Here is a 19692-nt window from a genome sequence, read left to right on the forward strand (position 1 = left end):
AGAGTTTGGCTGGCTGTTTAATCTATGTTCACACTGAGACAGTACAACACATAGAGAGAACAGTACACCTATTGTGTAAGTACATACAAGCAGGTCCCACAGTATGATCACAGATACATAAACTCTGTTAAAAATCAGTTTTTATTAATAAGTACAGGCTGCATATGTGTTCTCAGCCTTGGAGAAACTTGACATGTTTTGGTGTCTGAACCTCTCTTTAGTGGTTCATCAATAAAACAGATATTTGAACGTGTGCCTACTTTGTTCATGTACTGTTGAGGTTAATCTCAGTAGTTGTGTGCTATAATGTATTTACAAAGTGTGAAGAGGAGGCAACTTTAGAATAGGGAACCTGTTCAGGTCAATTAGAGTCAAACTACTAGCTTATTGGTTATGAACAAGACTTCACTTTAAAATAGGGAACATGTTCTTAGATATAAATACCCAATTTTGAGTTATTTAGACTTAAAGGTAGGGTAGGTAAGTTTGAGAAACCAGCTCGAGATCGCTCGAATTTGAAAATACACAACCGGAAAAAATCTGCCACTTCCTTACAGAGCCCCTCCTCCAACACACACGAACGTGCACATGACCAATGAGGGCACGAGATAAGTTTGTGCACAGATGGAAGGCTGACAGGCAGGTAGGCCATCCAGTTATTTTAGCAGGGCCGGCTCAGATGATTGGTCGTGCTTTTTACAGTATTACGGCTTCCACAGATGATATGTTTTTATGGATTTTTTGTCAAAGCACTTAAGATATTCATTGCTATCGGGATGTTAAGAGCATTCCATGGAATATAACAAAAAGTGTATCTCGAGCCGGTTTCTCAAACTTACCTACCCCACCTTTAAATAACACTTATAGTTTAATGTCTTGTTACTAGGGATAATAACAGACAAGTGTTATTATGGGAGAATTACTATTCTTCTGGTACTACTGCCTTATTAGGCCCATATTGAGCAGAGCATATTAAGACCAAAACTCATGAACATCAACTTCCTTACTTGCAATAAATAAGCACTAATTAGAGGGTTATTGAGGAAAAACTCTCAACTAATGGCTTATTACTTGTAGAATATGGTCATGTAGAATAAAGCATTAATAAGTGTTTTATAATGACTAATAAAGAGCCAATATACTGCTAATATGCATGTTAATTAACAACTAGTTGATGGTTCATTTGTGTACCTTAATATAAGGTAGGTGCAGTACTGTACTGTACAGTCCATACTCTCTTGAGAAATCTGAGGTACAAATTCATCTGTCGATTGAATATTTCTCATAACTCTGTCATTATGCTGCTTTCAAATCTGTGTCTCAGTGCTGTACGATACCAGTCACCTCTGTGGAAACATTGGTATAACTGCCTTTTTTAATTTATATTTGAGTGTTGTATGTCTTTTAATAATGGACCAAGAGTCTCTTCAAATACAAGCTGATGATAAAGTGTTACCAAAGATGCATATTTGAACTTTAGACAGAACCAGGTTCAGTGATTTCCCTGCTTTCAATCCTTATGCTAAGCTAAGCTAACCATGCTGAATATACCTCCAAAAAGTAGAACAATTCCTTTAATACAGTTTAATTAAAAATTGTTTACACAGCAATGAACAGGTTGGATTCAATCTGCAGTCATTTCCTTCAAACATCAATTAGTGACCATATGCTCCGTATTGCAAATCCTAAAACACTCCCTCTTTAAAATACTCGCATCTGCACGCTTGCATGAACAAACACACTCACCAAACTGGCACTGCACACCACACTAACTCACAAGCCTAGATTTTATCACTGTTTGGCCAATGTAGGTCAGTGTGTGAGCATCCCAAACACAACAGAGGAGGAGAGGGGGGAGGAGAAGGAGGGAGGGAGAAGGTGGGAGGGAAAGAAAAACATCCCAGAATGAATCAACCAAATGTTTTGATTTGTAACGGACGCTGCGTTGTCTCTGCCTCGTGGCAACATGGGCACACTGTGTCTGTGCCAGGCCTTCCTCCGCTTCCTCCCCCTCATTCTCTCAATGACGAGTGTGTACATGCTTCCTTGCACTTTAATGTGTGTGTATGTGTGGGAAAAGCCTTGGGGGGGTTGCATGTATGAATGCGCTAGTACATACATCTATTGTGTGTGTGTGTGTGTGTGTGTGTGTGTGTGTGTGTGTGTCATGGTATGGAAGAAGCTATATGTGTGTATTCTGTGGGTGTTTCCACTCCAACGCCCGGTGCTATTTATAGCCGTAAACTTCAGATGACCCCGAAGCTGCCGGCAAGTCAACCTGATTTAATTTGGCGTCTCTGGGTGTAACGGCTCTGGCTGTAATAATATCGGCAACACGAGGACCCGGGCCCATCTCCTCGCTGCACTGTACTCCAGAGGGAGTCACCGTGGTACATTACATTGCATTTAGCTAACGCTTTTATCCAAAGTGACTTACAATAAGTGCATTCGACCAAGAAGATACAAACTAGAAGAAAACAGAATCATATAAGTACATCAGGTTTCATAGAGCCAAAACATTTCAAGTGCTACTCAACTGGCTTTAGATTAGCCAGTCCTTTATTAGTATATAAGTGCTTTGTTAGTAATTCTTTGTTAGTAATTGTATTGCTCGAAGTGGAGTCGAAAGAGATTAGTTTTTAGTCTGCGCCGGAAGATGTGTAAGCTTTCTGCTGTCCTGACGCCTGAACGACGAAGCCGGTTCAACCTAACCTGGATATGTTTGAGTTAGCCGGTTGGCCTAATCCAAAACATACGCGCTCTCGCTAAACGGTCCTACGACGCGGGTTATCAAGTGGATCGCTCAAGCCAGCCGTATCCTATCTAGTTAGGTGCGCGTTCACATGAAAGGGGCGGGGTTAGCAACATTTGACCAATCACAAACATGGAGAAGCGTACTGACAGCGCAGCGTCATACTTCCTGAATGAAAAGTGAACTATAATATTAGAAAAATATGAAGACGTTAAACTTTAAACATCCATGACTTAAACACTTTATCCAGGATAAAAGCCACATAGTTGCAGCTGCAAGGTGAATACAGCTGGTAAAAGAAAAAGTGTTTGAATGCGTACATTAACAGGTAATGTTACTTGGATCCAGTTACTTGTGTTGTGGCAGATATTTAAAGGGGACCTATCATGCAAAATGCACTTTTGTACGTCTTTTATACATGAATATGTGTCCCCGGTGTTCCAGGGAACTCACCAAGTGTCAGAAAACACAACCCTCTCTATTTTCCTCCATACCCAAATCTCTAAAAAAGGGGCTGCAACGGATCTGATAAAAACTGATCCAGATTTGAACACTGTCTATGACGTCACAGACGGTGGCGCTACGGCTATTGGGCCAACTCTCCACCTATCAGGGGAATGTGGGGTTTGGCCACGGCCGGCCATTGCCGCTCAAAAGCGCTGGAGACGCTGTAGTACATATGCCAGGCCTGTAAGTGGCGCTGTAGTCTGCCACAAAAGCAGCGAAGAAGACTTCCCGCCCATATTACCATGGTTACCCTTCTGTTTATTCTCCGCTGTGGCTTTCTTTCTCCCTCCCCGAGGCAAGCGTTTGCTCCCGCTGCTTTAATTCAATGCAATCCCTCCCCGTCGAGGCAAGCACTGTAATTCTCTCCGGTTAGTCCACCAGCAGATGACAAACACCCACCTCTCCGCCTCTTCCAAGGAACGAGGGGACCGTGCGGCAGAGTTTCAGTTTCAGTTTGTTTCGCCGGTCAAGATGTCCGTTAAAGTTTAAATCTTCCGGACAAAATTAGAAAAGTGCCGGTCAAAGGTCTTCTTTGTTATTTATTGAGCTTTAAAACAAATGAATAACGACTCTATATAATAAAACACGGAGGACGGAGATCTCTTTTCCTCCCACTCTTCTGACAGCCCAGCAGCTGATCAGAGCACGTCTCCCCTCTCCTGCAGGGGGGCGTGGTCAGCTGCAGCTCACAGAATCAGACCCGTAGACAGCAAACAACACATAGAGCGAAATGAGGCATGGCTAAAATGCATGATCTGTTTGGTATTTTGAAAACAGAAACGTATAAATATACCTTATATAGGTATGGCCCTACAATATATTATTTAAATATAGCATGATAGGTCCACTTTAAGTAAGCTTTCTTAACGCTAATGTTATATTAGTCAGATTGCTCTGAAGATGGGAGTTGATATTCTATTAATGATCACGTTCACACAGTCGGTGATTGTTGCCGGCCGTCTTTCCTGCAACGGAGGCGGAGGAGCGGTGTGGTGTGGGAAAAGTACGGCCGCAGTAGGGCCGCCTCGCTCCTAACGTGCTTTGACAGGAAGTAAGTCCCCGTCCACTGTCCTCATTTCTCCACGGAGACTCCCCCCTCTTTCTTGTAAAGCAGTTTAGTTTAAACTTTAAACCATCTCTAGCAGGATCATGTCAAACCGGATAAGCAAATATTAAACTGTACGCAGACGATACTGTCATATCTGTCACAGTTTGTTTGAATTTGGGCGCATGACAGACGGGCGTAGGTACCTGAAAAGAAAAAATCAGGTTGAGAGGTCTTTGTCAAACATTCATCGAGAGCGTTTGCAATGCTTGGAAATCTGTTTGGTGACGACAGCGGCGACCATGCAACCCTCGAAACAGCTCTGACAGAGGTCAGTCAGAGAGGTCAGAGTTACGGTGGTCGAGTTTGGACGGCAACTCATGCTTGAAAAACAACGATGATGATCCTTCATACTGACTGACAGAATGTCGGATCCCATCATGGTTTTCCACAAACTATCGATGAATAATTTGACATCGTTTTCCTGGTTCAAGAAGCAGTAAAGCGGTCTGAGGGTATTCAGGTTTCTATGATTTCTGAACACACTTATGATCAGAACAAAGCTCTTTGTGATATTGTGTTCAATAAAGACTGAACTTAGCCTACATAAAATGTGATAAAAGTATCAAAAATAATCGCCTGTCGCCTTTAAAAACACCAGGTTGTAGTTTCGTCATTTGACTGAGAATTGTATTGCCTTTGCTTCGGTCAAAGATCATTTGAGGTTTTGAGGGTATAAAGTATTTTAAAGTGTTGAGAGAAAATGATCAGTATAGGGTTAAACACAGTATGGTTGTGGTGAAATAAACACACATATGTCAGTCCTCGGGCAGTGTCCGTCCTGAACATGATGTGCATGCAGTTTGTTGGACGATTTCATTCAAACTGACAAAACATATCCAAGCTGCAGACACTTAAAGAACCAGCTGGGAACTGAATGTGTAATCCTGCCCGGCGTGTTGATGCCTCGCTTTTCCCATTTAGCTCAATTTACACATGTAGCCATCGATGTACATGTGTGCATGGGAGCTTGTTACATCATTATTTAATACTGCAATATCACTATTTAATATGGGGGATTAATGATTTACCGGAAATACACGGCACACATAAAAGACCTTACTGATTTTAAGACTTTGCAACCACCAAGTTTTCATCAGTCAGCTGAAACATTTCAATTGGTTTCATTGCAAGTATTGCTAATACCGAAGCCAAAGAATCATACACATCATACAGATCTATTTTTATCAACCCAGTTTCCACTTGGTATGAACATGTGACCTGTACTTAGTGTTAGATCAGGAACAAGTCATGCAGCCAGTTTAATGTTTATCAGAGATAAAAAATGCGTTGTCACTGGAAATCAGTCGGATATGTGGCTCCGAAAGCAGCTGCTACAGAAACAAGGTTTTATAATTGAGATTCACAAGGTTGAGCAACGAAAGAAACAATAGACAAAGACAACATCAACTTCTAGAAAATGCTGTGATAAGATTTGTATGAGTTTTAGTCACATGAAGAAGCTGAAAGAGCCAAGACTCAATAAAAAGGTGGAGCTCAGGGCTTATGGGTGGGACACAAAACACAGGATTCTCCCCAAGGAGATAGGTGTTCGCTTTCGATAACCATCATAAAGATCACAATGTTATCTTTTACTTGACAAAATAAGTTATTTTAACCCATTCTACAATCTCTTTATAAACCTAAACAATTTATAGTTTTGTTTTTCAAAACCTAAAGAAGCCGTAGTTTTTTGTCTAAAGGAGTTTTACCATATGTTTCAAGAGGCGCTTTCACACCGCAGTACTTTTCCCATTTTAGTTCCGAAATGTTGCGTTCACACCAAACAAATCCGGAACTAAAATTAGTTCATGAGAACCTTTTCACCCCCTTTTCCGTCCCTGCTAGAGAGCAGGGACTTTCCTGGGAGAAAAAGGTTCCTATTTCTGATTGGCTGGGCGGATTGCAAACCACGGCCCGTAAAACTTCCAAAAGGTTTTGTGAAGCCGCCATTTTATTATCCTCGCATTAGCATTATTAGCATTAGCATTAGCCCAGCACACAAACGCAGAGAGACTAACTTATGGCAACACAAAATAAAACATGGGAGCGGTGGAGATGAGGAGGTGTCGGCGTTCTGGCGATTTACTCGGAAGGCTTCAGTAGAAGCTGCTGGGAGTCCCAGCAGCTTCTACTGAAGCCAGTCCCCAACTCCGGGGACTTCCGGCCGGGGACTTCGGGTGGCAGTATACGCCGTGAAGTTGTTTGCGGCCTGCCAGTAAACCCAAAGCAGAAGAAGAAGAAGTGAAGTCAGCGTCTTCATTTGCCTAATCCTTCCCCAGGGACTTATTCCGGTGTGAACGCGATCTGTACTTAGTTCATGAGAACTAAAGAGTTCTCATGAACTAAGTTCTGATGAACCTTTGTGGGAAAAGTACTGCGGTGTGAAAGCGCCTAAGTTGTTGATATAAACTATCATTTGGTTTTGATGGTCATCGGGTGTCCGTCAACTCAGTACCCTGCAAATCTCAATTGTTAAACACTCCAAATGATACACAGAGTAGGACAACGTACCTAAAACTACTTCTACCGGCTGCCCTATCTAGCGACACTTAAGAAATAAAGATCGAACACATTTGAGAAAGTCCTCTTCCTGCGGACACAAACCGCCTGTCAAAAAGCCTTAGCGACACTGCTTGAAACCGTCCTGTAAACAGGGGGAAACAGAGGAAATGAATTAAACTTCTGCACGTTGCCTATTATACGCCAAATGGACAGGTTTCTTGTAGGATTTCATATTATGTCCAATTGACAATTCTCAGACCAATCAGTGTTCCGTAGTATCTTGAGAACACATTTTATTATTGACTCTGCTTGTTTTAAACCAAAGTTAAGGTGCTTATACCAAGTACCAGCTTCTATCGATAACTTTTCCAAATGTAAAAACTCAAATAGAGCAAGTCAAGCCATACTCAAGCAGTGGAAATGCTTCATAAGGTGAGAGTCATGTGACCAAGAAAGGTAGCAGAGAAAAAACAAGAGCTAGCAGGCTTAGCTATCACTGCTCAAACGCACTACAAATTGTAGCCACATTATAAAAAGCAGTACTGAGAATTGTTTCTGCTTCTTGACATTAGAAGAATGGGGAACATGGATGACAAAAAGAATAACAACTCAATGCTAAGTCAGAGAAGTTAGGAATAAATACGAAAAATAGAGCAGATGGTTTTGTGTCTCAAACACTAATGTAGAAGGAGTGCTGCAGCTCCAATTATTCTTCCTCTTTTATCTTATCTCATAGTGACCCTAGGTGAAATTGATGAGAAGACCTTTAACGTTATTCACTTCTTCCTAAAAATCAGGAGTTGAATCTAAAGATTCTAACGGTCTTTATAAGCTGCAGAAGTAGATGTACTGTAGATGGAAAGCTGGAGGTAACATCAGGTCTCCGCTCTCCGCTTCAAAGGAGAGCTCATGATGGCCGGCGAGTGAACGGAGAGTCAGCCAAGTTCATGTTTTGTGAGAGCTGAGTCATGATCACCTAACTCTTTAAAGCTGCTCATAACTACTCGTGCTGTTTTGGCAACAGTTCAGTAATCTGTGCAGCTGGTGCCAGCGCGGCCAGGGGAAAAACTGACACTACGGAGCGGCACTGAAACTGAGAGAGCAAACAGAAGACGAACAAAAGAGTTCTGCAAGGTTCTTCTGCACAACAGGAACCAATGGAGCCGTTGGACCTTGGTTAATAAGACAACTTTATTTAATGGAGCTCCTAATTGTAGCCGAAAGACATACAGGATATCGACTTCTATGACAAAGAGAAAAACTCAGCAAATCCTCATGTTTAAGAGGATGAACAAGCTCTAAATTAACTCATGACAATCCCTTCAGTCTAAGCTGTAGGCCTACCATGTTTGTTTGGTGTCCATTTAAAAAAGTTAGACCGCTAATATGCTAAGCTATAAGGTGGCGACCATGGTAAACATTAAACCTGCTAACCGTTGTCTTTGTGAGCATGGTGGTGCATTCAGCTTCACTGCGCAGTTAGCACGTCTGCAGACTAGTATTTACCTCTTTGATAGATCTCTTTACCACAACATTATTTAAGATCAAGATCACAGGAAATCCTTCAACCTTACTCAGTTTCACCTTAAGACCAGGACACACCAACAGCCAATTTCAGGCCTTCGTTGAGAATCATTCTGATTGGCTGTTCAGATTTAGCACATTTACCACAAGTCATTAGGCGCTTTCACACCAAGTACTTTGCCGTACTTAGTTAATCAGAACTTAGTTAATCAGAACTCTTTAGTTCTCATGAACTAAAGAGCAGATCGCGTTCACACCGGAATAAGTCCCTGAGGGAGGATTAGGCAAATGAAGCCGCTGTCGTCACTTCTTCTTCTTCTGCTTTGGGTTTACTGGCAGGCCACAAACAACTTCACGGCGTATACTGCCACCCGAAGTCCCCGGCCGGAAGTCCCCGGAGTTGGGGACTGGCTTCAGTAGAAGCTGCTGGGACTCCCAGCAGCTTCTACTGAAGCCTTCCGAGTAAATCGCCAGAAACGCCGACACCTCCTCATCTCCACCGCTCCCATGTTTTCTTTTGTGTTGCCATAAGTTAGTCTCTCTGCGTTTGTGCGCTGGGCTAATGCTAATAATGCTAATAATGCTAATGCGAGGAAAATAAAATGGCGGCTTCACAAAACTTTTTGGGAGTTTTACGGGGCGTGGTTTGCAATCCGCCCAGCCAATCAGAAATGGGAACCTTTTTCTCCCATGAAAGTACCTGCTCTCTAGCAGGGACTGAAAAGGGGGTGAAAAGGTTTTCATGAACTAAGTTCTAGTTCCGGATTTTTTTGGTGTGAACGCACATTTTCGGAACTATATCGGAACTATACTGGGAAAAGTACTCCAGTGTGAAAGCGCCTTTTGATGTCAATTCGATGTTTCTGGGCCTCAGGACTGCATTTAGACAAACTTTAGCTCTGCATGAAATCGCAGGAATACGATGTCATCGGGCAAAGCAGGCATTCATCAATTATAAGAGTGCAAGTGCACAGTCCTTGTTGATGACTTTTGTAACATTTACCACATTTCAGCTGTTTAACATGCAATCTCCAGAGTTGTAACATCATTTTTGTTGGTGATACAACTCCTTTTCTGTAACATCCCCTTTCCATTTGTGTCTCAGATGGTTAATGTGTTTGTCTTCATGTGTCAGTCCTGTAATGAAACGGAGACGTGTCCAGAGGTGGACCCTGCCTCTCAGCGTTCTGCCTCACTGAGATGGTTGTAAGTTCTCCTTCCGTTGCAAGCTTTACAGTACAGCTTACCTTACTATACCATAAGAGGTTAAGCCCATTAACTTTAATGTAAGCGCATGTTGAGTAGTATACAGTAAAGCAGCATTTGGGGCTTGGCTTTCTTGAGGATGTCTTTAAAGTTAATAATCCCTGTGATGTTCCCCTTAAAGAATACTTGTGGTGTCTTAAAGGGGACCTATCATGCAAAATGCACTTTTTGATGTCTTTTATACATAAATATGTGTCCCCGGTGTGTCGGGGAACTCACGCAGCGTCAGAAAATAATGTGTGTGTGTGTGTGTGTGTGTGTGTGTGTGTGTGTGTGTGTGTGTGTGTGTGTGTGTGTGTGTGTGTGTGTGTTAGCCTCTGACTTCAAGCTTGTGAACACAGCCCAAACCTTTGCCTTTGTTGGAGGTTCAGTTCCAGTTGAACAGAAACACCATCTGGCACAAAAAAAAACGCGGCGCAGATTTAATACGGCAGATTGGAGGAGGAAGACCTGTGTGTGTGTGTATGTGTGTGTGTGTGTGTGTGTGTGTATGTGTGTGTGTGTGTGTGTGTGTGTGTGTGTAATCTGGATTTCAGCTCTGTTTTCATACAGAATCTGCAGATAGTGTAAACAAACAGCGATCACTGGGCTCAGCGTGTCACTGAGTGCAGCTCAGAAAACCTGTTAACTAAAAGAAACGTAAATGATACAATATACATTTTGATTTAATTTGTTAAAAAGCAGCACATTTTCTAAGAGGATTAGCTGTAACTAGAAAGTCTAGTGATCACTGTAATAGTAATTATCAGCTTTTTTTTGACTGGGCTATATAGAAAAAACTATTTATATAATAAATCCATCGAGGCCTTTTGGACTGGTTGGAGAATATTAAGAACTTTATTCTTAAATGTTTATTTATTTTCAGATGGTGAAACATAAGAAAAAACAGTTTTGCTGAAAAGGAAAGAGTTATCTCAGGGACTCTGGTTTCTGTTTTTATTTCCAATCTCACAGAAAACATGGAAATATTAAACAACTAGCTTTTTATGTTGATGCCTACAAGGTGAAATAAGAAAATCAAATAACTGCTGTTTTAAAAAGCAGCCCCTATTAACTTCAATTCATCCAGATTTGTCTCAGTTTTTAGATTCTGTGTTGAATGTGGAAGCATGCCATAAAAGTTCAATTCATGTACACATTATTATTTTGTGATTTAAGTATTTAAAGTCCTTCAGAGCGATGCTGCCTAATCATTACAGAGCATTAAGCTCAGCACTAAAGAGAGCCTCTGTAAGTCCGGTGTAACACCTTCATTATGCCAGTGAGGGACAATCTGGAGCTTTAATATAAAGTAAAGCTCTACACAGCGCAGAGTTAAACGGTTTATAGATGGACTACGATCAATTATATTACTGCATGAAAACAATAACCTCATTAAACACATGGAACCAGTCAGATAACAGAGCCTAAGGCAGAGAGACATTTACAACCTAATGCACCGTGGCAGATAGCCTTACAAACACAACACCATGCAGCCAACTCTCTCAGACACACACACACACACGCATGCACACGCACACACACACGCACACGCACACGCACACACACACACACACACACACACGCACACACACACACACACACACACGCACACGCACACACACACAGAGTTTGTTGCTCGTTTCCCTGCTTTCTGGAACAATAATCTACATTTTTCCACTGCAAAGCTCACTTGTTTGGGGTTTTAGTTAAGAAATAATACTTATCGTTATTATCAGAGATAGTATTTCACTAAAAACGGTTGCATTAATCTATTAAACAAAGCACAATGACCTGAGTTACAAAGTGTATTCTGTACTTCCTGCAGAGAGATGACACACATGTATTTTCTATCTGACAAAAATAAAACTACAGAGTTACTGATGCTGTTTCAAAAAAAATCCACAGACGTCCTGCAGATAATACAAGTATGTACATTTTAAGTTCCTTATATTTTCTGTGTGATTCCACAGAAAACACTGCAACAGATGAAAACACACACACCACATTCAAAATGTAGGCTACATTTTAAATAATGCATTAAATGAGGGAATGTACACAGTAGTAAAAGTGTTTAGGTCCCCTGTGTCCCATCTTTAAAATAAACACTGTTATTTATTTATTTGACCGTAGATTATTCTTACATACATTTACAATTCTGGTGGAGATCACAGTATCTGAAAGCACCAACTATGTCAGGATGAATTCAAGACAAATACATATATATTTTACCATTTGATAAATTGTGAAGCCTGGGTTGGACAATTATTTTGGATAAATAGTGAGGTGAAGCGTCTGAATTCCCCCAACTTGGAAAACATTATTCAAATAACTTTTGGTTGTAGTTTACATAACATGATAATTACTCATAGCCATGATGTGGTGTATTTTGAATACTTTCTGTTATTTTATTTCCACCAAGCACATTTATTTTTGCATGAAAACAGACCTTAAAAAGTGTAATTTGGGCATTTCTGTACAATCTAAAGTCTTCCAGAGGTAATTAAATCACAGTATCACCTGTAAAAATATAAAGGACATGACCTTAGTATCCTTAATGGATCTTATCTATTATTATTATTATAATTGTAACAGTCTGTTTACTACCATCCTTCAGACAAGTCGAACCACTTGGATTGATTTCTGCTGCACTACTTGATATTACCAACAGGAGGCACTCAGGTCACAGCTTCAGATCTGCCGCCTCTGGGCTGTGTGTGTGTGTGTGTGTGCGTGTGTGTGTGTGTGTGTGTGCGTGTGTGCGTGTGTGTGTGCGTGTGTGTGCGTGTGTGTGTGTGTGCGTGTGTGTGTGCGTGTGTGTGTTTCCACAATGTTTTTTATTGGTAGACAATATAGCGACGAGCCCCCCTCTCTCCCCTTATAAACACACACACACATGAACGCACAGGGAGCGTGCACACGCTGTGTTTGCCGACATGAATTCAAACAATTACTGTCGTTGAGAAAACAAAGCCGAGGACACTGTGCGCTTTTACGCACACGCTCAGAATGGGATTTTACGCACACATGCACACGACGCATGGCACAGTCACACCAATGAATTTAACGGAGAGGTGCACGCGCATGAATACCGAAAGAGAGAGAGAGAGATTAAAGAGAGGAGGGGATATAAATGACAAGTTTGTGTTGTTGGAGACATTAAAGGTCGTCCGTTTGGAGACAGAAGGGAAGAAAAGAGGATTTGTTTATAAAAATCAGCAAGTTGTTGAAGCTCCTCCTCCTCTCTGTGATGTAGAGTCGGAACCTCCTTAATTACTAATTTCTCTACATCCAAGCCTCTCTCTCTCTCTCTCTCTCTCTCTCTCTCTCTCTCCTCTCTCTCTCTCTCTCTCTCTCTCTCTCTCTCTCTCTCTCTCTCTCTCTCTCTCTCTCTCTCTCTCTCTCTCTCTCTCTCTCTCTCTCTCTCTCTCCTCTCTCTCTCTCCTCTCTCTCCCTACCCCCCCTCTCTCTCTGTCTGTCTCGCTTCTGTCCCTCCACTCCTCCATCCATGCCTCTCTCATCCTGACCCTGCTTTCTCTCTCCTCTCTGTCTCTTTCGTTTCCAGCCAGGATAACGGAGGTGGACGAGCTTGGAGTGCTATTGTTGTTATTTTTTTATTATTAATATTATTTATTCCTCGTTTTTCGGGAGACCCGTCACCGGGCATGGAGGATGTAAAAGACCCGCCGACCGTGCACCGGTCCTCCTCCTTCAGTATCAAGAGCCTCCTGCTGCCCTCCAAGTGCGACAGACCGAACCCCGTAGCCGCTGCAGTGGTGGGAATCCCCGGGACCTTCTCTCCCTCTCCGGGCTCCGAATCTGACAAGTCTCTGGAGGAGGTGGACTCTAAGTCTCTGGACCCCCTGGAGGTGGCTTTGGACCCCGAGAAGCCGGACAAGCAGGAGGACCAGGAGGAGGACGGTGGAGGAGGCGCCAAGACCACACCGAACACTAACGGTAATAGTACCGCGAAAAACGGGAAATATGACAAGCCTCCGTTCAGCTACAACGCCCTGATCATGATGGCCATCCGGCAGAGCCCCGAGAAGCGGCTCACGCTGAACGGCATCTACGAGTTCATCATGAAGAACTTCCCGTACTACCGGGAGCACAAGCAGGGCTGGCAGAACTCCATCCGTCACAACCTGAGTCTCAATAAGTGCTTCGTGAAGGTGCCCAGGCACTACGACGACCCGGGGAAGGGGAACTACTGGATGCTGGACCCGAGCAGCGATGACGTTTTCATCGGAGGGACAACCGGGAAGCTCCGCCGGCGCTCCGCCACCTCCAGGGGGAAACTGGCGATGAAACGCGGGCTGCGCTTCGCTCCTCTCGGCTTGGGGATTAACGAGCGGGCAAACAACCCGCTGTACTGGCAGATCTCTCCGTTTCTCTCCCTGCACCATCACCACCACCACCACCCGCACTACAACGGATCCTCACCCGGGTTTTTGAACCAGGCGGGCGGGTACGGGTCGCTGCTGCCCGCCGTGGAGCAGCTGGGTAACGGGGACCTGGGGCGCTCCATCCTGGGGAACAGTTACGGGATGAGCACTTCTCCGGTGGGGCTGCTCTCCGGACAGACTGCCGGGTACTTTGTCTCAGGGACCGGACACTCAGGGCAGCCCGGAGGAGGACCGCCGCCCCCGCCGCACCTCCAGCAGGGGTACGGCGGCCTGACGAGCAGCAGCTCCCCGCAGCACCTGCTCTCGGACTCCCTGAGAAACAGCTCCTTCTCCCCGGGCGTTTCCGCGGGGTTCCCCGGGGTGCTGTCCCATCAAAAGAGGGTGACCCCTAACGCTTTCCTAAACTGATCTCCCCCCCTCCCCCTGGGACGAGGACGCACAAAATATGTTAAGGGCATAATAATAAGTGGTAAATATCAAACAATGATCGCAACAAATATATATGAAGTGTTTTTTTGGCCATATTTTGCCCCGAAGAGCATCGGGTTTATTTTGATGATTTTATTTTCTTGTTTGAAAAAAGGGACAAACTTTTGTTACCCGCGGGTTGTACAACTGTAAACTAGACTTGCCAAAGGTAACGCTTTAAGAACAATTCAAGCTATTTATATCTTGTACAAAGATTTTCAGTACTTTCTTTGAGTCTTTTATTTATGTTTTGTATTTATTGTACAATGTATTTAAATTCTATTCGTCAGTGTATACTTATCAGTATTAAGGATTATGGGATGGGGAGGCGGGTGAAATAAGACATACAGGGTTAATAATAATTATTTATGAATTTTGAGACAATCAAGGAGAAACACAGACAATCAAAACGTTTTTCTTTTCTCTTTTTATGAGAGGAAAAACGTTTGAATATAGGTAAATAATGAGTAAATAAAGCCTTAAATCAGCAGAAACAATCAGGGGTTTCGAGAGGAAAAAATAAGCCTACAATCATATCTCTACTCAGGTTAACCCCGGACAGGCCTAACAATAATAATAATCACAATACAAACAATAACACTGCTCTCTGTGAAGAGTTTCCTTCCAAAATAATGATATCCAGAATAATATTCCCAACATGGCAGAGCCGTAGTAAAGCTATAAATATCCTGACTGCTGCCTTCAGTGCTAAAAATTGCATTTTGACTTCCCCTTTAAATAAATGGATATAAATGTTTTTGGAATAGAACTCTTCATGTACAATATTATGCAAAACAATGCAGCTGTAACACAAGTTTATATATGTTGTATGTTATTATAAAAGCCCAGATTGTCCTAATAACTTCAGTTCAGTGTGTGTGTGTGTGTGTGTGTGTGTGTGTGTGTGTGTGTGTGTGTGTGTGTGTGTGTGTGTGTGTGTGTGTGTTAATGTGTGTGTGCAGGCCTGAATGAGCCTAAAAGCTCCTGCGCATGTGCGCTAAGGCCCGCCGCACAAACACAATCTTATTTTTGTTCTTAAAACCATACATTTTAGCAGCTTCTGTGCCGGTTTAACGCCCCGCTAACCTGCTAGTGTTTCCGGGTACACTTTTTCAAAGTGACCGGTGGAGGATGGAGGCCTCTGGAAGTGTTTGTATTCTGCAGTTTTTTTGGGAAGCGGCTGCAAAAAAAACCCACAGGCCCTGAACCACACACACATCCATACAACTGCTGTCCGGTGAAAAACTCGTATCTCCAAAACGTTGTATGTTGTTGCGTAAATTCATAATAATTATAATTATAATAATAATAAATAATAATCCATTTTATCAAGCATGAAAAATCATTCTTGGCTTTGAAAATAGACAACAGATCTCAACTTCATTCATTTATTTAAATTTACTCTGACTTGTTCGTTTTTTTGGTGCACCAAGCTGAAAAATGAGTCCCTAAAAATGCACAATAACAACAAATGGAGATACGAGGTTTTTAACTGCAGTGATAAATATGCAAGGATGTGGAGTAAAATCTGCACAGTAATACCGATAGATACCGATATCAATGTTTCATGTGACCGTGTTAACGACACCGAGGTTTCAGAGGAAAGACAACTAGGTTTTGTAAACTCAAAACGGGAAAAATTGTTTTCACATTTCATTTCCAATAATGCATTATTTTGACCTATTCCTGTAAATCTTTTCATTATTTAGCAGGTTTCACAAACAGTCTGCTTTTTAGCCCAGCATGTCCAGGTTTTACTACACATTTTTATTTGTATTAAAGGGAACCTAGATGTTTTTCCACCACAGCCATGTTTATTTGGAAGTTCTGGTTTTAAGCATCATATTTTTTTTTGGGTTTACTGAAAGATATTTTTTATCCTTAATAAATAATACCCTTTAAAGGTTAGTCAGTATTTAATTCCACATACAATCCACTGGCCATTTTACAGTTAAATCGATATACTGGCTGATAAAACAATATTAATAAGTACATTTGATGGTAACGTTAGGTTTTCTTTATCAACATTAAAAAATAATTGGGTCTAAATTTGTGAACCTATTCCAATTTTCTTTTCTGACAGTTTACAATGGACATTTCAAAACAAAATGCAAACAGCAAAAACCTTGTGATTGCATTAGATGAAAACCTAAATGTAAATTCAGTTATTTTTAAAGTAAGCACACCGAATGATCTGCGTTTGACTATCAAAGTATTGATTATTGTATTTGTATGGATCAGTCTGTTCTCAGATCTCAGGTCAGTGCTCTGTGAGCTCTGAAACCCAATCAGGATAAAATATGAGGATGATATTTCACAAAACAGCCATTCATAAACGCTATGTGTCAAATTAAAGCCAATAAAATGTCAATAATAGAAAAAAAGGATTTTAAAAATGAGAAAAAATAAGTGAATTAGGGAAGTAAGGAGATGTTTTTCAAATTAAAACCTGGTTTAAGTCTAAAGTCATGCGCTGGCATTAATAAGAAACTGCACTGTTGAATATTTCATTATTAATACATTAGCATCTGTTTTAGGCCTTTTACTGCAAGACTCTATCTGAGCGGCAGGTTGGATTGAATTGAAATTGATTTAAATGTGGGTATCTTGAATAATTGAAATGTCAAACAGCTGACAAACCGGAAGCTGTCTGTTTTTCCTCCCAAAAACATTTTTCTGACATGTTTTATTTTGTATTCCTTTTACGGTGCAAGGCTAAATAACTTATATAACCTCTGAACAAAACAAAAAAAGCCTCCTGAAGCTCACACACACACACACACACACACACACACCCACACACACACACACACACACACACACACACACACACACACACACACACACACACACACACACACACACACACACACACACACACACACACACACACACACACACACACACACACACACACACACACACACACACACACACACACACGTTGTTGATTGGCAGAAGGCGGACCTCGATCCATGTCATCTTATTCCATTTGGTTCTGTAAAAAAAAGGAAATTGTTCTGGAGTTATTTTAGTTTTAATTCTCTTTTTTTTGCACTTGTGTCGTTAGCGTTCACTTGTATGAAGTGTGTACTGTCTGTTTTCGTTGCTGTCTGTCTGTTTTTTCAGAGAACTTGATTAAAAAGGATGAAATAACCCGAAGAAGACTTGTATGCCTCTTGATGTGGAGGGGGAGAAGAGTGAAGCATCTAAAAAGTTTAAAACAAATCAAAAATATGTTCAGAGGGCTCTCTTTTTGTAAATAAGAGTATCTCACTTTTGAACGACCCAGAACATATCTTATGATTATTTTTAAGAGTTTTGTGAATGAATTTAACTCATAAATAAGTATTTAATGAAAAACAGAAATTAGTTGGGTGTCCTATTTAAAGTTTGACTTTATTATGGAAAACTTATAGCAGACATAACTTTTTAAAAGCTATTTTATTCATGTTTTATTGTATTATCAGTAATATTAGAGGCTTTAAAGACACGTTTTTTGTGTCAGTAATGAATTAAACAGTTAAGGATGTTGCTTTATAGTATTTATTTACAGTTTTCATTTCTTCATGGCTACTTTAAGGGATTAAATATTATTTTCCTTTTCAATATGTATGAGATGTCCTCTAACGACTGCATTTTGATTTTTTCAAACGACTAAATCTGCCGTTTTAAAGAGGAATTATGTCACTGATTGTCTTCCATCCACTTTAAATTAAAGTTTTAGCATTTTACCTCATTAAATAAACAATTTTAGCCAGTCTATTCTGTACTATGTAGCAGTGTGAACCGTCACATTGAAGTACTTGGAGTAAGATTACCTACCCCACCTTTAAGAATACAATTACTAGTTTAATATAAAGTTCATTATTTAATCTACAACCTTTTTTATCATGTGCCTGTTTACTCGTATAATAATGTAGATATAGTTCTCATTAAGATAATACATAAAGGCGTTTTAAATGTATTATATTAAAGTGGACCTATCATGCTATATTTGAACAATATATTGTAGGGCCATACCTATACAAAGTATATAAATATAGTTTTTTTTTCAAAATACCAAACAGATCCTGCATTTTAGCCATGCCTCATTTCGCTCCATTTGCTCTTTCCAACCCTGTTTTTGCAAGGGGCTGATTCTGTGAGCTGCAGCTGACCACGCCCCCCTGCAGGAGAGGGGAGCGTGCTCTGATCAGCTGCTGGGCTGTCAGAAGAGGGGGAGAAAAAGAGATCTCCGTCCTCCGTGTTTTATTATATTATTATATCGAGTCGTTATTCATTTGTTTTAAAGCTCAATAAATAACAAAGAAGACCTTTGACCGGCACTTTTCAAATTTTGTCCGGAAGATTTAAACTTTAACGGACATCTTGATCGGCGAAAAAAAATCTAACTGAAACTCTGCCGCACGGTCCCCTCGTTCCTTGGAAGAGGCGGAGAGGTGGGTGTTTGTCATCTGCTGGTGGACTAACCGGAGAGAATTACAGTGCTTGCCTCGACGGGGAGGGATTGCATTGAATTAAAGCAGCAGGAGCAAACGCTTGCCTCGGGGAGGGAGAAAAAAAGCCACAGCGGAGAATAAACAGAAGGGCAACCATGGCAACCATGCGCGGGAAGTCTTCTTCGCTGCTTTTGTGGCAGACTACAGCGCCACTTACAGGCCTGGCATATGTACTACAGCGTCTCCAGCGCTTTCGAGCGGCAATGGCCGTCTGTGGCCCAACCCCACATTCCCCTGATAGGTGGAGAGTTGGCCCAATAGCCGTAGCGCCACCGTCCTGACGTCAGGACAGTGTTCAAATCTGGATCAGTTTTGATCAGATCCGTTGCAGCCCCTTTTTTAGAGATTTGGGTATGGAGGAAAATAGAGAGGGTTGTGTTTTCTGACACTTGGTGAGTTCCCTGGAACACCGGGGACACATATTCATGTATAAAAGACGTACAAAAGTGCATTTTGCATGATAGGTCCCCTTTAATATTAGAATATTATCTATTGACTAACATGTAAATTGAACTGTTATTATAAACATATATCATCCTGTAGTGGATTAAAGTCAATGTTCAGGTCCTAAAAAGTGAAGTTTTTAAAGTGTTCAACTCCTTTTAAAGTACCTTTAGCTTGAATGAATCATTACATCTTAATGAAAAGAATATAACAAATAAATACAACATATAATAC

General features: G+C 41.4%; 1 protein-coding gene across 1 annotated transcript; it reads left to right on the top strand.

Annotated features, from left to right (window-relative positions):
- The first annotated feature begins 13156 nt into the window (after positions 1-13156).
- On the top strand, positions 13157-15417 carry foxg1b (forkhead box G1b). Its single transcript, XM_034135903.1, has one exon. It carries the CDS (start codon positions 13304-13306, stop codon positions 14450-14452), a length of 1149 nt encoding a protein of 382 aa, XP_033991794.1. The 5' UTR covers positions 13157-13303; the 3' UTR covers positions 14453-15417.
- The last annotated feature ends 4275 nt before the right edge of the window (positions 15418-19692 follow it).

This window comes from Trematomus bernacchii, unplaced genomic scaffold (assembly GCF_902827165.1).
Source record: "Trematomus bernacchii unplaced genomic scaffold, fTreBer1.1, whole genome shotgun sequence".
Taxonomy (NCBI): Eukaryota; Metazoa; Chordata; class Actinopteri; order Perciformes; family Nototheniidae; genus Trematomus; species Trematomus bernacchii.

What these genes read in the sequence shown, in the direction of transcription:
- foxg1b (XM_034135903.1), top strand. Translation starts at nt 13,304, where the DNA reads ATGGAGGATGTAAAAGACCCGCCGACCGTGCACCGGTCCTCCTCCTTC.